At 40.5% G+C, this 17,222-nt stretch overlaps 1 protein-coding gene across 1 annotated transcript in view; it reads left to right on the top strand.

The window, feature by feature from the left end:
• Positions 1 to 14,201: 14,201 nt before the first annotated feature.
• The window catches only part of MTPN (myotrophin), a 62,449-nt gene continuing 59,428 nt past the window's right edge, over positions 14,202 to 17,222 (top strand). The window contains exon 1 of the mRNA XM_007466589.1: positions 14,202 to 14,599. Coding sequence (XP_007466651.1) covers positions 14,528 to 14,599 — 72 coding nt within the window. The 5' untranslated portion in view covers positions 14,202 to 14,527. The remainder of the gene's footprint in view (positions 14,600 to 17,222) is intronic.

Below are 17,222 nucleotides of genomic sequence, written 5' to 3'. Positions count from 1 at the left end.
CAACCACCGCGCCACCAGGGAAGCCCCTATATTTCTAATTATAAATCACAGTATCACAATAATCTTATAAATCCATTTTTATATGCTTTACTATCTCAAATATAAAGTGCATACCATAGTTTACCAGTTCTGCTGAACTCTGTCAGTGCTTACCTATGGGAAAGTAAGTGGAATGATGTAAGAGGGAGATCAGAGACTGCAAGAAAGGGTATTTTCACTTTTTTACTCTATGTACAGTGATGTTTTCTTAAAATTTAAAAAATAAGCATGCGTTCATGTAGTACTTTTTAAATGGAAATGAAAGAACATGGCCTTAGGTAAAATTGTCATGGCCCTACTTAAGATTATTCTTACTGTGTGTATTTTGAAGCCACCTCAAAATTCGTTTTGAAAACTCTTTAGGCCCTGTTTGCTGGCATTATCTTGGTTCATCATCATGCAAAAGTGCGGTGACTCTTCAGGCATGATCTTGGTTAATTAAAATTAAGGTCCCTAATTATGCTAAGAGAATTCACCCATGTATTAATTCAAGAAATATTTATTGAGCACCTACTATGAGCCAGTGTAGTGATAAATATCTGGTATATAACTTACAGCAAGATAGACAAGATTCTTGTTCTCATTAGGCCTACTTTATAATGCAAACGGCAGACAATAAATAGGTATTATTCAGGATAGGCTAGATTATTCTGCAGTAATATACAACCATCAAAATTGTAGTGACTTAAAACAAAAGACTTATTTCTCGTTGATACTACATGTCTATCACAGGTTGGCAGGGGAATCTGCTTCTCATAGTTTCTCAGGAACTCAGGCTGAGGGTTGCCACCCTATTGAAAAAGTATATTGGAGGAACTCACAATGCCAATTAAATGTTTGAATGTTCTTGGGAATTCCCTGGCTGTCCAGTGGTTAGGACTCAGCACACTTTCCCTGCTGTTGCCTGGGTTCAGTCCCTGGTCAGGGAACTAAGATCCCGCAAGCCGCACTGCACTGCACAGTGGAAAAAAAAAAAAAAAAAGTTCTGGCCCAGAAGTGTTCATGACTCGTTTGCCAGAACTAGTCACATAGCCCTACCCAATCACTAGGGGGCCAGAAAGTGCTCCAAAAGAGGCGGCACAAGCAGGCAAGACCAGTGACCACCACAGTCCGCCCTGATCATCAGATATTAGGGTTACTTTTCTTCCCACATGCAAAATATATGCATACTCTCTTCTAGAGAAATAACACAAAAAGTTTTATCCTATCACAGTATCAAGCTCAAAGTCCAGGATCTCACAGTAGTCAGGCCTAGTTGTATCGTCTCTTGATCTGGTGATGTATGAGGTAAAAAAAAAAATCTGTGCCACACCCCATACCTAATAGATAATGGCAGAGTAGGAAGAGGATAACTGACATAAATGCTCCCATTTGAAATGGTGAAGAATGGGATAGAGATAGCAATCAGTAGTCTATGACAATTGTGGAATCCTACCAGGCAGAAATTGCAAGGATCCTCTCCACTAGTGTGGGGAATGTTCGTTGATTAGGCCCCAGTCCTGATCCATGGTAGGTTCCCCTCCCCCCTTGCATTGTTTTTCTGTGATCCTTAGGCTGACCTTCCACCTTCTAGGGAAGTTCCTTTTAATCAAGCCCCCATGTCCTTATATTAAGTGAGCAGAAAGAATAAGTCCTCCTTAGATTTTGAGCAGCTTTCTCAGACTACTTCCTGACCACAGAAAGCTGAGGCCCAAGGGTCATTTTAAGTCTCATTCACAGTTTCCTTTAGCACTTACTGGTAGATATTTTGGCACTACCCAAAAAATTTAATCATCTTCTATATTTGATTCAAGGCAGTCCCATGTGCCATAGTCACAGCCACTATATTTTCTGAGACACAAATTTTTTCTTTTATTTCTCTCTGTGGGTAACTTGAGCCCATCAGGCTTTGTTAATGGGAAGACCTGGACCATTTTATCCAACTTACTGGGAACCGGCCCTGAACCAAGATGGCGGAGTAGAAGGATGTGCTCTCACTCCCTCTTGTGAGAACACCAGAATCATAACTAGCTGCTGGACAACCATCGACAGGAAGACACTGGAACTCACCAAAAAAGGTACCCCATATCCAAAGGAAAAGCAGAAGCCACAATGAGACGGTAGGAGGGGTGCAATCACAGTAAAATAAAATCCCATAACTGCTGGGTGGGTGACTCACAGAGTAGAGAACATTTATACCACAGAAGTCCACCCACTGGAGTGAAGGTTCTGAGCCCCACGTCAGGCTTCCCAACCTGGGGGTCTGGCAAAGGGAGGAGGAGTTCCTAGAGAATCAGACTTTGAAGCCTAGTGGTATTTGATTGCAGGACTTCAACAGGACTGGGGGAAATAGAGACTCCACTCTTGGAAGGCACACACAAAGTAGTGTGCGCATCAGGACCCAGGGGAAGGAGCAGTGACCCCAGGGGAGACTGAACCAGACTAACTGCTAGTGTTGGAGGGTCTCCTGCAAAGGCAGGGGGTGGCTGCAGCTCACCGTGGGGACAGGGACACTGGCAGCAGAAGTTCTGGGAAGTACTCCTTGGTGTGAGCCCTTCCAGAGTCTGTCATTAGCCCCACCAAAGAGCCCAGGTAGGCTCCACTGTTGGGTTTCCTCAGGCCAACAGGGAGGGAACCCAGCCCCACACATCAGCAGTCAAGAGGATTAAAGTTTTACTGAGCTCTGCCCACTAGAGCAACAGTCAGACTGGTGGGTAGACCACCACCAGTCGCTCCCATCAGGAAACTTGCGCAAGCCTCTTAGATAGCCTCATCCACCAGAGGGCAGACAGCAGAAAAAAGAACTACAATCCTGCAGCCTGTGGAACAAAAACCACATTCACAGAAAGATAGACAAGATGAAAAGGCAGAAGGCTATGTACCAGATGAAGGAAAAAGATAAAACCCCCGAAAAACAACTAAATGAAGTTGAGATATGCAACCTTCCAGAAAAAGAATGCAGAATAATGACAGTGAAGATGATCCAGGACCTTGGAAAAAGAATGGAGGCAAAGATGGAGAAGACGCAAGAAATGTTTAACAAAGACCTAGAAGAATTAAAGAACAAACAAACAGAGATGAACAATACAGTAATTGAAATGAAAACTTCACTAGAAGGAATCAACAGCAGAATAACTGAGGCAGAAGAACGGATAAGTGACCTGGAAGACAGAATGGTGGAATTCACTGCTGTGGAACAGAATAAAGAAGAAAGAATGAAAAGAAATGAAGACAGCCTAAGAGACCTCTGGGACAACATTAAACACAACAACATTCGCATTATAGGGGTCCCAGAAGGAGAAGACACAGAGAAAGGACCCGAGAAAATATTTGAAGACATTATAGTTGAAAACTTCCCTAACATGGGAAAGGAAATAGCCACCCAAGACCAGAAAGCACAGATCCCAGTCAGGATAAACCCAAGGAGAAACACGCCAAGACACATAGTAATCAAATTAGCAAAAATTAAAGACAAAGAAAAATTATTGAAAGCAGCAAGGGAAAAAAGACAAATAACATACAAGGGAACTCCCATAGGGTTAACAGCTGATTTCTCAGCAGAAACTCTACAGGCAAGAAGGGAGTGGCATGATATACTTAAAGTGATAAAAGGGAAGAACCTACAGCCAAGATCACTCTATCTGGCAAGGATCTCATTCAGATCCGATGGAGAACTCAAAAGCTTTACAGACAAGCAAAAGTTAAGAGAATACAGCACCACCAAACCAGCTCTACAGCAAAGGCTAAAGGAACTCCTCTGAGTGGGAAACACAAGAGAAGAGAAGGACCTACAAAAACAAACCCAGAACAATTAAGAAAATGGTAATAGGAACATACATATTGATAATTACCTTAAATGTGAATGGATTAAATGTTCCAACCAAAAGGCACAGGCTTGCTGAATGGATACAAAAACAAGATCCATATACATGCTCTACAAGAGACCCACTTCAGACCTAGGGACAAATACAGACTGAAAGTGAGGGGATGGAAAACGATACTCCATGCAAATGGAAATCAAAAGAAAGCTGGAGTAGCAATACTCATATCAGATAAAATAGACTTTAAAATAAAGAATGTTACAAGAGACAAGGAAGGACACTACATAATGATCAAGGGATCGATCCAAGAAGAAGATATAACAATTTTAAATATATATGCACCCAACATAGGAGCACATCAATACATGATGCAACTGCTAACAGCTATAAAAGAGGAAATCGACAGTAACACAATAATAGTGGGGGACTTTAACACCTCACTTACACCAATGGACAGATCATCCGAAATGAAAATAAATAAGGAAACGGAAGCTTTAAATGACACAATAGAGCAGATAGATTTAATTGATATTTATAGGACATTCCATCCGAAAACAGCAGATTACACTTTCTTCTCAAGTGTGCACAGAACATTCTCCAGGACAGATCACATCTTGGGTCAAAAACCAGGCCTCAGTAAATTTAAGAAAATTGAAATCATATCAAGCATCTTTTCTGACCACAATGCTATGAGATTAGAAATGAATTACAGGGAAAAAACCATAAAAAACACAAACACATGGAGGCTAAACAGTATGCTACTAAATAACCAAGAGATCACTGAAGAAATCAAAGAGGAAATCAAAAAATACCTAGAGACAAATGACAATGAAAACACGACAATCCAAAACCTATGGGATGCAGCAAAAGCAGTTCTAAGAGGGAAGTTTATAGCTATACAAGCCTACCTCAAGAGACAAGAAAAATCTCAAATAAACAATCTAACTTTACACCAAAAGGAACTAGAGAAAGAAGAATAATCAAAACCCAAAGTTAGCAGAAGGAAAGAAATCATAAAGATCAGAGCAGAAATAAATGAAATAGAAACAAAGAAAACAATAGCAAAGATCAATAAAACTAAAAGCTGTTCTTTGAGAAGATAAACAAAATTGATAAACCATTAGCCAGACTCATCAAGAAAAAGAGGGAGAGGACTCAAATCAATAAAATTAGAAATGGAAAAGGAGAAGGTACAACAGACAACGCAGAAATACAAAGCAGCCTAAGAGACTGCTACAAGCAGCCTGTGCCAATAAAATGGACAACTGGAAGAAATGGACAAATTCTAAGAAAGGTATAACATTCCAAGACTGAACCAGGAAGAAACAGAAAATATGAACAGACCAATCACAAGTAATGAAATTGAAACTTTGATTAAAAATCTTCCAACAAACAAAAGTCCAGGACCAGATAGCTTCACAGGTGAATTCTATCAAACATTTAGAGAAGAGCTAATACCCATCCTTCTCAAACTCTTCCAAAATATTGCAGAGGAAGGAACACTCCCAAACTCATTCTATGAGGCCACCATCACCCTGATACCAGAACCAGACAAAGATATTACAAAAAAAGAAAATTACAGACCAATATCACTGATGAATATAGATGCAAAAATCCTCAACAAAATACTAGGAAACAGAATCCAACAACACATTAAAAGGATCATACATCAAGATCAAGTAGGGTTTATCCCAGGAATGCAAGGATTCTTCAATTTTCGCAAATCAATCAATGTGAAACACCATATTAACAAATTGAAGAAGAAAAACCATATGATCATCTCAATAGATGCAGAAAAAGCTTTTGACAAAATTCAACACCCATTTATGATAAAAACTCTCCAGAAAGTGGGCATAGAGGGAACCTATCTCAACATAATAAAGGCCATATATGACAAACCCACAGCAAACATCATTCTCAATGGTGAAAAACTGAAAACATTTCCTCTAACATCAGGAAAAAGACAAGGATGTCCACTGTCACCACTATTATTCAACACAATTTTGGAAGTCCTAGCCATGTCAATCAGAGAAGAAAAAGAAATAAAAGGAATCCAAATTGGAAAAGAAGAAGTAAAACTGTGACTGTTTGCAGATGACATGATATATACATAGAGAATCCTAAAGATGCCACCAGAAAACTACTAGAGCTAATCAATGAATTTGGTAAAGTTGCAGGATACAAAATTAAGGCACAGAAATCTCTTGCATTCCTATACACTAATGATGAAAAATCTGAAAGAGAAATTAAGGAAACACTCCCATTTACCCTTGCAACAAAAAGAATAAAATACCTACGAATAAAGATACCTAGGGAGACGAAAGACCTGTATGCAGAAAACTATAAGACACTGATGAAAGAAATTAAAGATGATACCAACAGATGGAGAGATATACCATGTTCTTGGATTGGAAGAATCAATATTGTGAAAATGACTATACTACCCAAAGCAATCTACAGATTCAATGCAATCCCTATCAAATTACCAATGGCGTTTTTTACGCAACTAGAACAAAAAATCTTAAATTTCGTATGGAGACCCAAAAGACCCCAAAAAGCCAAAGCAGTCTCGAGGGAAAAAAGCAGAGCTGGAAGAATCAGACTCCCTGACTTCAGATTATATTACAAAGCTACAGTAATCAAGACAATATGGTACTGGCACAAAATCGGACATAGATCAATGGAACGAGATAGAAAGCCCAGAGATAAACCCATGCACCTATGGTCAACTAATCTATGACAAAGGAGGCAAGGATATATGATGGAGAAAAGACAGTCTCTTCAATAAGTGATGCTGGGAAAACTGGACAGCTACATGTAAAAGAATGAAATTAGAACACTCCCTAACACCATACACAAAAATAAACTCAAATGGATTAGAGACTAAATATAAGACCAGACACTGTAAAACTCTTAGAGGAAAACATAGGAATAACACTCTCTGACATAAATCACAGCAAGATCTTTTTTGATCCATCTGCTAGAGTAATGGAAATAAAAACAAAAATAAACAAATGGGACCTAATGAAACTTCAAAGCTTTTGCACAGCAAAGGAAACCATAAACAAGATGAAAAGATAACCCTCAGAATGGGAGAAAGTATTTGCAAACGAATCAACGGAAAAAGGATTAATCTCCAAAATATATAAACAGCTCATGCAGGTCAATATTAAAAAAACAAACAACCCCATCCAAAAATGCTCAGAAGACCTAAATAGACATTTCTCCAAAGAAGACAGACAGATGGCCAAGAAGCACATTAAAAGCTGCTCAACATCACTAATAATTAGAGAAATGCAAATCAAAACTACAATGAGGTATCACCTCACACCAGTTAGAATGGGCATCATCAGAAAATCTATAAACAACAAATGTTGGAGAGGGTGTGGAGAAAAGGGAACCGTCTTGCACTGTTCGTGGGAATGTAAATTGATACGGCCACTATGGAGAACAGTATGGCGGTTCCTTAAAAAACTAAAAATAGAACTACCATATGATCCAGCAATCCCACTTCTGGGCATATACCCAGAGAAAACCATAATTCAAAAAGACACATTCACCACAATGTTCACTGCAGCACTATTTACAATAGCCAGGTCATGGAAGCAACCTAAATGCCCATCAACAGATGAATGGATAAAGAAGATGTGGTACATATATACAATGGAGTATTACTCAGCCATAAAAAGGAACGAAATTGGGTCATTTGTTGAGATGTGGGTGGATCTAGAGACTGTCATACAGGGTGAAGTAAGTCAGAAAGAGAAAAACAAATATTGTATATCAATGCATATATGTGGAACCTAGAAAAATGGTACAGACCACCCGGTTTGCAGGGCAGAAATTGAGACACAAATGTAGAGAACAAACGTATGGACACCAAGCAGGGAAAGCCATGGGGGGGTAGGGGTGGTGGTGTGATGAATTGGGCGATTGGAATTGACATCTATACACAGATGTGTATAAAATTGATGACTATTAAGAACCTGCTGTTTAAAAAAGATTAAAATAAAATGAAAAAATTTAAAAAAAAACCCAACTTACTGGGAACCACTTTAATCCACTCAGAGGTTTTAGTCATGAGTATGACAGTCATATCCTTGATCCTTGACACATGGATGAGTTCTAGTCAGCCTTTGCTGTTCATCTCAGTTAAAGATGAGAATCATTTGTATCTTCCAACAGTGTAAGTCTCCAAATCTCTGGACTCTCTGTAATCTCCTCCATTTCTAGTTGCAAGCTCAACAACTATTTTCTGATTCATCTTTTCCTATAATAGCTTATGTAATCAATAATTACCAACATCCAAATGTACCTAACAAACATATACAGAACTTTCCATTCAATAGCAGCAGAATATGCATTCTTCTCCAGTATGCATGGAACATTTTTTAGGATAGATCATATGTTAGGCAATAAAACAAGCCTCAACAAATTCATGAAGATATAAATAATATCAAGTATCTCTTCCAACCACAGTGGCATGAAATTAGTAACAGGAGGAAAGCTGGAAAATTCACAAATATGTGGAAATTAAACAAAACATTTCTGAACAACCAATGGGTCAAAGAAGAAATCAAAAGGGAAATTTAAAAATATCTTGAGACAAATGAAAGTGGAACACAACATACCACAACTTATGGGATATATCAAAAGCAGTTATAGTGGGAATGTTTACAGATGTAAACCATACATCATGAGAAAAGGAAGATCTCAAACAAACTAGCATTATACCTCAAGGAACTAGAAAAGAACAAAATAAGCCCAAAGTTAGCAGAAGGAAAGAAATAATAAAGATTAGAGCAGAAATAAACTTAGAGAATAGGAAAACAATAGAAAAGATTAACAAAATAAGAGTTGGATATTTGAAAAGATAAACAATATTGACAAACCTTAGCTAGACTCAACAAGAAAAAAAAGAGAGAGGACTCAAATAAAATAGAAATGAATGAGGAGACATTACAGTAGATGCCATGGAAATATGAAGGATCATAAGAGACTGCTATGAGCAATTATATACCTAGGTTGCTCTAGACAATCTAAAAGAAATAGATATGTTCCTAGAAACATATAACCTACCAAGACCAAATCATGAAGAAATAAGAAACCTAAGCAGACCAATAACAAGTAAGGAAGTAAGGAAATTGAAGCAGTAATCAAAAATCTCCCAACAAAGAAAAGTCTAGGACCAGATGGTTTCAATGGCAAATTCCACCAAACACTTAAGGAAGAATTAACACCAATCCTTTCAAACTCTTACCAAAATTTCAAAAAGAGGGAACACAATGGGGGAAAGTGGTGGTGGGGGGTGGTGTGATGAATTGGGAGATTGGGGTTGACATATATACACTAATATGTATAAAATGGTTAACTAATAAGAACCTGCTGTATAAAAAATTAAAATAAAATTCAAAAAAAAATAAGAAAGTTAACCAAATCATCAGGCTAGAAATGCATAAATGCCAGCTGGTAAAATGGCCATGCTGTAGCCAAGAAAAATGGGAAAGAACATTTGTTTTTCCCACAGATCCCCATCATTCAACAGCACCACCCTGTCACAGACCTCGTAAACCTCCCAACACTCACTCTCACCCAATACTGACTCCAGAGACCCTCCCCCCATCACACACCCTACACACCCTCCCATCACTCCAAATTTCCCCATCATTCACCCTACGAATTCCCCCATCACTGACTCTAGAGACCTCCCATTACAGACCCCACAAATGCGCCATCACATACACACCCCAAAAAAAATAAAAGAAGAGGGAACACTCCCAAACTCATTTTACAAGGCCAGCATTACCCAGATACCAAAGCCAATAGAAAACTACAGGCCAATATCCCTGATGAATATAGATGCAAAAATTCTCAACAAAATATTAGCAAACTGATTCAGCAACACATTAAAAGGATCATACACTATGGTCAAGTGGTATTTATCCCTGGGATGCAAGGATGGCTCAACATACACAAATCAGTAGATGTGAAAAATCACATTAATAAAATGAAAGATAAAAATCATATGATCATCTCAATAGACACAGATGAAGCATTTGAAAAAATTTAACATTCTTTCATGATAAAATTCAAACAGGATATCAGAGATGTCTGCATTCGCATGTTCATTGCCGCATTATTTACAATAGCCAAGACATAGAATCAACCTAAGTGTCCACTGACAGATGAATGGATTAAGAAAATGTGATATACTATACAGTGGGCCATAAAAAAAAGAAGGAAATCCTGTCATTTGTGATAACACGGATGAACCTTGAGGGCATTATGCTAAGTGAAATAAGTCAGACAAAGACAAACACTGTATGATCTCATTTACATGTGGAATCTAAAAAAACCCAAACTCACAGAAACAGAGAGTAGATTGGTGGTTACTAGGGGCTGCAAGGTGGGGGAAATGGGTGAAGGTGGTCAAAAGGTACAAAATTCCATTTACAAGATGAATAAGTTCTGGGGAATCTAATGTACAGCATGGTAACTATACTTAACAGTACTGCATTGTATACTTGAAAGATGCTAAAAGAGTAAATCTTAAAAGTTCTCACCAAAAGAAAAAAAAAGTTACTATGAGGTGATGGATGTGATAACTATCCTTGTTGAGGTAATAATTTTGCAATACATACACATATCAAATCACCAAGTGGTATATCTTACACTTATACAATGTTATATGTCAATTATATCACAGTAAAACTGGAAAGAAAGTAAATAAAAACATGCCCGCCCTCCCCTTCCCCTTCCCCTCCACCCCAGGCAACACACAAAAATAGCTCCCAACACATGCCACCAGCTTTCCATTTCCCAGCCTCTTCCACTAGAGCTACAAGTTTACAGGGTACATTATCTGTCTTCCATGCATCACCGTGCTATCACAGGAGATTGTTTTGCCAAATGTTTCACTCCTGTGAAAATGACTCACTATCCATATGGCTTCCAATATCACTTCCTTTGTTGCGTACTACCCAGGCCCTAAACCAAAGCCATGTATTTAAGGTTTTTGTTCGAGTAACAGCTCACTTCTGACAATAATTTCTGTGTCAGTCAAGATTGACTCAGTGTTGCTGCAGTAATAAACACCACAATCTCAGTGGCTTGAAACAACAAAAGTTTAATCATTATTTTACTGGATATCCACTATGGGATGGAAGAGTTCTGCTTATTGTAAGTTGCTCAGGAACCCAGGCTGACTGCAGCCACTGTTTTGAATATTGCTGGCTGCTGTGGGAGAGGGAATAAAGCACTCTGAAGCGTCTTGCATTGGCAAGCCTGGAAGTGACTCATGTTACTTCTGCTCATAACTAATAGGCCAGAATTAGTTACATGACATTATCCAACCACAAGGAAGCCAGGAAGAGCAATTCTCTCTTATGCCTAGGATGGCAGACAAAGGGAAATATTTGTTGGATACCTGCCAAAATAGGTAACAAGAAGAAGAAACAATAGTGAAAATATTTATGATAAGTGAACTTAAAAGAGGTTAAAAACAAAAAGAGTGGACTATATGGTAGACATGATTGAGGGACCTGTTTAAAGTGGATGGTCTGAGAGGCCCCTTTGAAGAGGTAACATTTGCACTGAGACCTCAGGAGTGAGCAAGAATTAAAAGAACATTCCAGACAAGAAGCAACAAGCATAACAGCTCTAGGGTGGAATAAGCTTGGTTTTTTCTGAAACTGACAGAAGATGAGATCTATGGGAAACAAAGAAGCAATGGGGTGGGAGGGGAGTGTCATGAAATGGGAGAGACCATCAGGGTCAGATCACAGAGGGTCCTGAAGGCCATAGCAAATAATTTAGAATTTTATCCTAAAATGCAATAGGAAGCCATTGAAAGGTCTAAAGAAATGCATGTTTGGGGCTTCCCTGGTGGCGCAGTGGTTGAGAATCCACCTGCTGATGCAGGGGACACGGGTTCGTGCCCTGGTCCGGGAAGATCCCACATGCTGCGGAGCGGCTAGGCCCGTGAGCCATGGCCGCTGAGCCTGCGCGTCCGGAGCCTGTGCTCCGCAACGGGAGAGGCCACGACAGTGAGAGGCCCGCATACAGAAAAAAAAAAAAAAAAAAAAAGGTAACTGACTATGTGGTGAATTAATTGGAAAAGGGTGAGAGTGAAAATTGGGAGACCAGCTGGAGGCGACTGTATCGGTGCAGAGATGACAGGGCTGGGAATGGTCTTGGGGGGCCAGCAAGCCGGGAAGATGGTGAGAAGTGAACAATTTAAGATATATTTTGAAGGACTTACTGATGGATGGAATAAGAGAAAGGTTGGGAGCAGCAGGGGTTATATATGACTCCCATTGTCAAGGATGAACAAAGCAGGACACTAGTTAAAGTGGTAAGGACAGATTTTTATCAGTAAGAAATATTGCTATAGGGAAAAAGAGTCCAACGTGAACTGAACAAAACTTCCATTTGTATAGAGATGAATAGGTATTTTGAAGGGAGAATGAGGGAGGGGTGGTGGAGTGGGGGCTCTGTAGAGTCAGGGAAGTAAAAAATTACAAAAGATTAGTCAGTGTAAATGCGATTAGGCCAGCTGTGTCTGCTAGTGGCAATCATTGAAGTTAGGGTTCTACCCTCCTACACAGACTGGGATAGAGAGGTCCCATCCTCAGGTGTTGACTGGAACAAACAGGGGCCTTGGCAGCCTTGAATTTTCTCATGCAGGCACTTTAAGGGGGACTGGCATTATTTTAGGATGTGGCCTTGAGCTGATAGGGCCTATGTTCATGTTTGTTCAAGTCTTTATAGACGAAGGTTGAGGCCTAGTCAAGAGGGCTCACAGAGGCCTGGCTAGAGTTTGGTTTTAGTGACAAGGTGGTTGGTGGTGTCATTCACAGAGAAGGCGTGGTCCAGGGGACAACTAGGTTTAGAATCTAGAAGAGACCAAATCCTATTTTGGACATGTTAAGTTTGAGACATTCAAATGGGTAAGAAGTTAAATATCAGAATGGATCACATAAGAGTAGTCTGGGCTAGAGACATAAACCAAGAGCTGTCAGCAGGATGTAACTCAAAGATCACACAGGTGGGAATTAGAAAAGAGATAGGAACTCCAGGATTTACCTAGCAAATTCATCCTTGAGATTTGTTCCCAGAAATGTATCATTAGGTATGTGAAGTTGCATTTCTGTCAGAAAGTAAAATTAACAGAATAACAATCAAGGTAGCTATTAAATATTTGGAGATTTTTCTTTTGATTTGAATCCTATCTCTATTTGCTAGTTCTAAATCACAGGCATATATATATATATATATATATATATGTGCTTATTGAACACTACTGTCATATCTCCTTAACAAATATGGAAAACTGAACAGGGCAGGGTTAAATAACTTGCTTGAGGTGACACAAAATTAATAAAGGTTGGGTCCTGTATTCAAAACTAAGCCTTCTGGTTCCAGTCTGTGTTCTGAACCCCTATTCTATATGGCAAGCCTAGTAAAGTAGTTTGGTTTATCATTTATCTGTTTAGTGAGTCATAAATAATGGACTATACATATATATATATAATAGTTCCAATAAGCATTTTTATTGGCTCTATGTTCATGTGTGCACGCCTGGGTCATTAGGGTTGAGGCACAATTCACTTGGTGGCTGTGCCCCAGGGTATTACAGCCAAACTCTAGGAAGAGTAGAACTGGTTTCACTAGAACCGTCCCGAAGCTTCAAAGCATTAAAAACAAACGAACAAAAAAATTTTAAAAACACAAATTGTACCGGTCAGTTAAGTTTGCTCTGCCCTATGGCATCAAACTGAATTCCTAGTCTCTGGATATCATTTGCTGGTCGGGGAGATGAGTAGAGTTTTTCCCTCCACAGAACATTACACGTAGTATTGGCACACTGAATTCACATTGTTGTCATAAGTATGGAAGCGTTTCTTGAGGGCAAATATTGGTTTATGCCATCTTTTTTACTACAGCCTCTGTGCCTAGCAGAGTCTGACATGCAGTGGGAGCCTAAAGGATGCTTGACAGTAGAGGAAGGAAGGCAAGGAGCAAGGAAGCGAGGGTAGGAGAAAGAAAAGGAGGGGGGGAGGGAAAGAAAAGAGAAAGCAAGGAATTCAAATCAAACATTCCTACTGCACACTAGGAAGGTGAGCAACATGCCCTCCAAGGTTGTGGGTTTAAGTTTCTCCCGTTTAAGGGGCGCAGAAACGTCCTGATCCCCTCTGGAACACCCTAAATCTCCCGCTACACACTTTCTGCCCTTCCTGACCTCCGAACCCCTTGTTTGGCCTCCCAGACCTGCCCACTCCTCCCCCAGCAATCTACGCCGGCCGCCCCAGCAACTGCGCCTGCGCACGCGGGGCGCTCGGCCGCGGGCCGTCGGGGCGGGGTCCCGAGCGGGGCGTTCCGCCGACGGGAAGAGGAAGAGGAAGTTGGGGGAGGGCCCTAGCGGGGAGTGAACCGGAAGTGCAAGCGTTCCAGCTTCTCTTCGGCCAGGCGGAACCTTCTCTGCTGGGCCCGGTGGCCGCAAAAAACTTTCTTTCTCCCGCCCTAACGGTCGCCGCGGCCAACTGCCTCGCTTGCCTGCCAGCCTACCCCGCCTTCTCTTCGCTCCGGCTCCGCGCGGCCCTGTCTCCCGCTCGTCCGGTGGTATCCGCTTGCTGCTGCCACCGCCTCCTCGTTTTCTGCCTGGCTAGCCGGCCCGCCCCGCTGCAGTGATGTGCGACAAGGAGTTCATGTGGGCCCTGAAAAACGGAGACCTGGATGAGGTGAAAGACTATGTGGCCAAGGTACGTGGGGATGAGTGGAGTCGCGAGAGCACGGAGGTGGGATGGAGGGGAGGCTGAGGAAGCTGCTGGGAGCTGGGCTGGCGAGGGCGGGGGCGGGGGTGGCGGAGACCTCCCGGGTGGAGGCGGTACAGAGAGAGCCGGGAGGCAGGGAGCGTCCAAACCGAAATATGGGTCCACACAACGCGGTCGCGTTCTGTGTCAGGTAACTGCCGTGGTGACACAGTCAGGCTCTTGCCTTCCCGACCTCTTGGGGGAGGGGAGAGTGGTGGCCCTCTGTTTTAGAGTCACTTATGAGCCCTGATGACTTGAGTTCGGCCCTCTTCTACGCCAGAGTTACACTTAAATCTTTTTCTGGACTAGGTAATTCTCCAGCTTGGACCTGCCCACTACCGAATGAAGTAACAAGTGATTAGGATCAGAGGAACGTTTTCTTTAACTTTGGGCCTGTTATGAATTTAAAGTATTCATTGACCGTGTAAAAGAGTACCGAAAATAGCAGTAGTTAAAATTCTGAAACTTGGTATCACTTCACTGTGAAGTCTTAACTTTGGGTGTGGCCTTTTCCCTCTCCCCCGCTGAAACAAATAACTTCTTTGCTTCCAGTGGTAAGGTTGTCATTTAGCATCTGGGCGTCTTTAAGTTATCTGAGCAGTTTTCAAACAAGCGTGTGAACTTTGGTTACTCTGTCTTTCTCCTTGATTCCATCAGAAATGCTTATATGTGTAATAAATAGTAAGGCAGTTTAGTCACAGTACTCTTGGGGGTAAAATCATGATGAAGAAAGCTAATCTCAAACCTAAACCCAGATGTGAATCCACGTTGTGATCAAGTGGTAAACTTAAAATTCCAAGCTGGCCTGCCTTTGGACCCTGAAATTGTGCATTGTGTAGTTAGGAGAGAACTTACATGTGATTTTAATATGGTGATCTAAAAAGAAATCTTCCAAAAGTATGACTTCATTACCTAAGCATGGAGCACATCTTGCTTCTAAAAAGTATAGCTTTATGACATGATCAGGGAGGGCATCTTGCTCACCTTCTACAAGTGTAAGAAGCCAATCCAGATTTTAGTTCTTCAAAGGATATGACCACTGGTATGTTGCTATGTTTTTGCTTCAGAGTTCTGTTAGAAACAAGTAACCAGAAGCAGAGTTTCTTAAAACTTACAGGATTGTGCAAGGCAAGGTACTGATAGTTTTTACTCTGTTTAGTACCATTACAATTTAGACTTTTCGCCTAGTCTGAAATTGGACTTTTTGGATGTTTCCCTTAAGATTAAAGGAAGGAAATTACTTGGAACACTTCAGTCCATGGTATGGTTCCAGTGGTGGGACACTGAAGTACTCTGGAAGTGAGTGGGCTTTTGTTTTTCTGTTAATGGTGGAACCTACGTTATTTGATATTCTTGAGATGTGAAAAGTTCTTAAGTACTGAGCTTGCAGCTATAAAAATAAGTTTATGTAGTGTCTTCCTGTTACATTATTTAGTATCATCCTTGTAAGTCTTGTAAAGTAAGTCCTTTTATTAATCCCATTTTACAGATAAGATTACTGAGATGCAGGGTACTTAAGAAAAAAAAAAATCCAAAGTTATAGAGAGAACAAACGAAGGCAGAACTAAACTGCTGACTCCCAAACTTAGACTCCTTAACTTCTCCATGCAGTCTCTCACAATCTAAACCGTAATTGTGAAAATTTATGATATCAAGATTTATAGCAGGACATTCCCAAGGTCCACATCCAGGCAGATTATGCATAGTTTTCAATCACACAAAAACATTTTTGTAAAAATATGTGCCAGTACCAATGGATTAATTTATTTTCAGTTAGTTTTTAAATTAGGTCATTCTATTCAGTTTAATTTTGATTTTTTTCCCTATTACTACCATACTGCTTACTCTCATTAACAAAAAAGATGTGCATGAGAGGGAAGGATAGACAGTCAAAGCAAAGTAAAAGAAAATATTAAGAACTGGTTTATCCAAAAAGGTTTGACTCTAAAGTAATTCTATGAACAGACCATTGAGCTTTTTCCTTAGTTTTTATTGGGTAACTTGAGTCTCTTCAAATATCTTTTGCTTTGTTAATGAAAAATAATAAAAAACAAAACAACCAAAACTAGCACTCCATTTTTTTCTGAGCTCCCTTATTGTGCCTTTTCACATTTCAGGTCCTCATAATATGGTTTCTTCTGTTCAGCCTCTATCTTCCCTGCTTATTCACTGATTTACCTTTTTCATCCACCAATTTATGCACACATTATTATTCTCTAAGTTTATGTAATGTGCATTTATCTGAGTGTGTACAAAGAAAGTACATAAAGAAACATTTGGACTTGTGTAGTTTTCCTTCTAAGGGGTGAGAATCTTTAAAATACTCTTCTGAGTACTCCTGTGAATATCTCTCACATTGCTAACATTTAAGAATGGGGCTTCCCTGGTGGCGCAGTGGTTGAGGGTCCGCTTGCCGATGCAGGGGACACGGGTTCGTGCCCCGGTCCGGGAAGATCCCACATGCCATGGAGTGGCTGGGCCTGTGAGCCATGGCCGCTGAGCCTGCGTGTGCAGAGCCTGTGCTCCACAACGGGAGAGGCCACAACAGTGAGAGGCCCGTGTACCGCTAAAA

This window comes from Lipotes vexillifer, unplaced genomic scaffold, assembly GCF_000442215.2.
Source record: "Lipotes vexillifer unplaced genomic scaffold, Lipotes_vexillifer_v1.1 scaffold71, whole genome shotgun sequence".
NCBI classification, from domain to species: Eukaryota; Metazoa; Chordata; class Mammalia; order Artiodactyla; family Lipotidae; genus Lipotes; species Lipotes vexillifer.
Note: the sequence above shows the minus strand (reverse complement) of the source record. Positions and strands in the feature narration are given on the sequence as shown.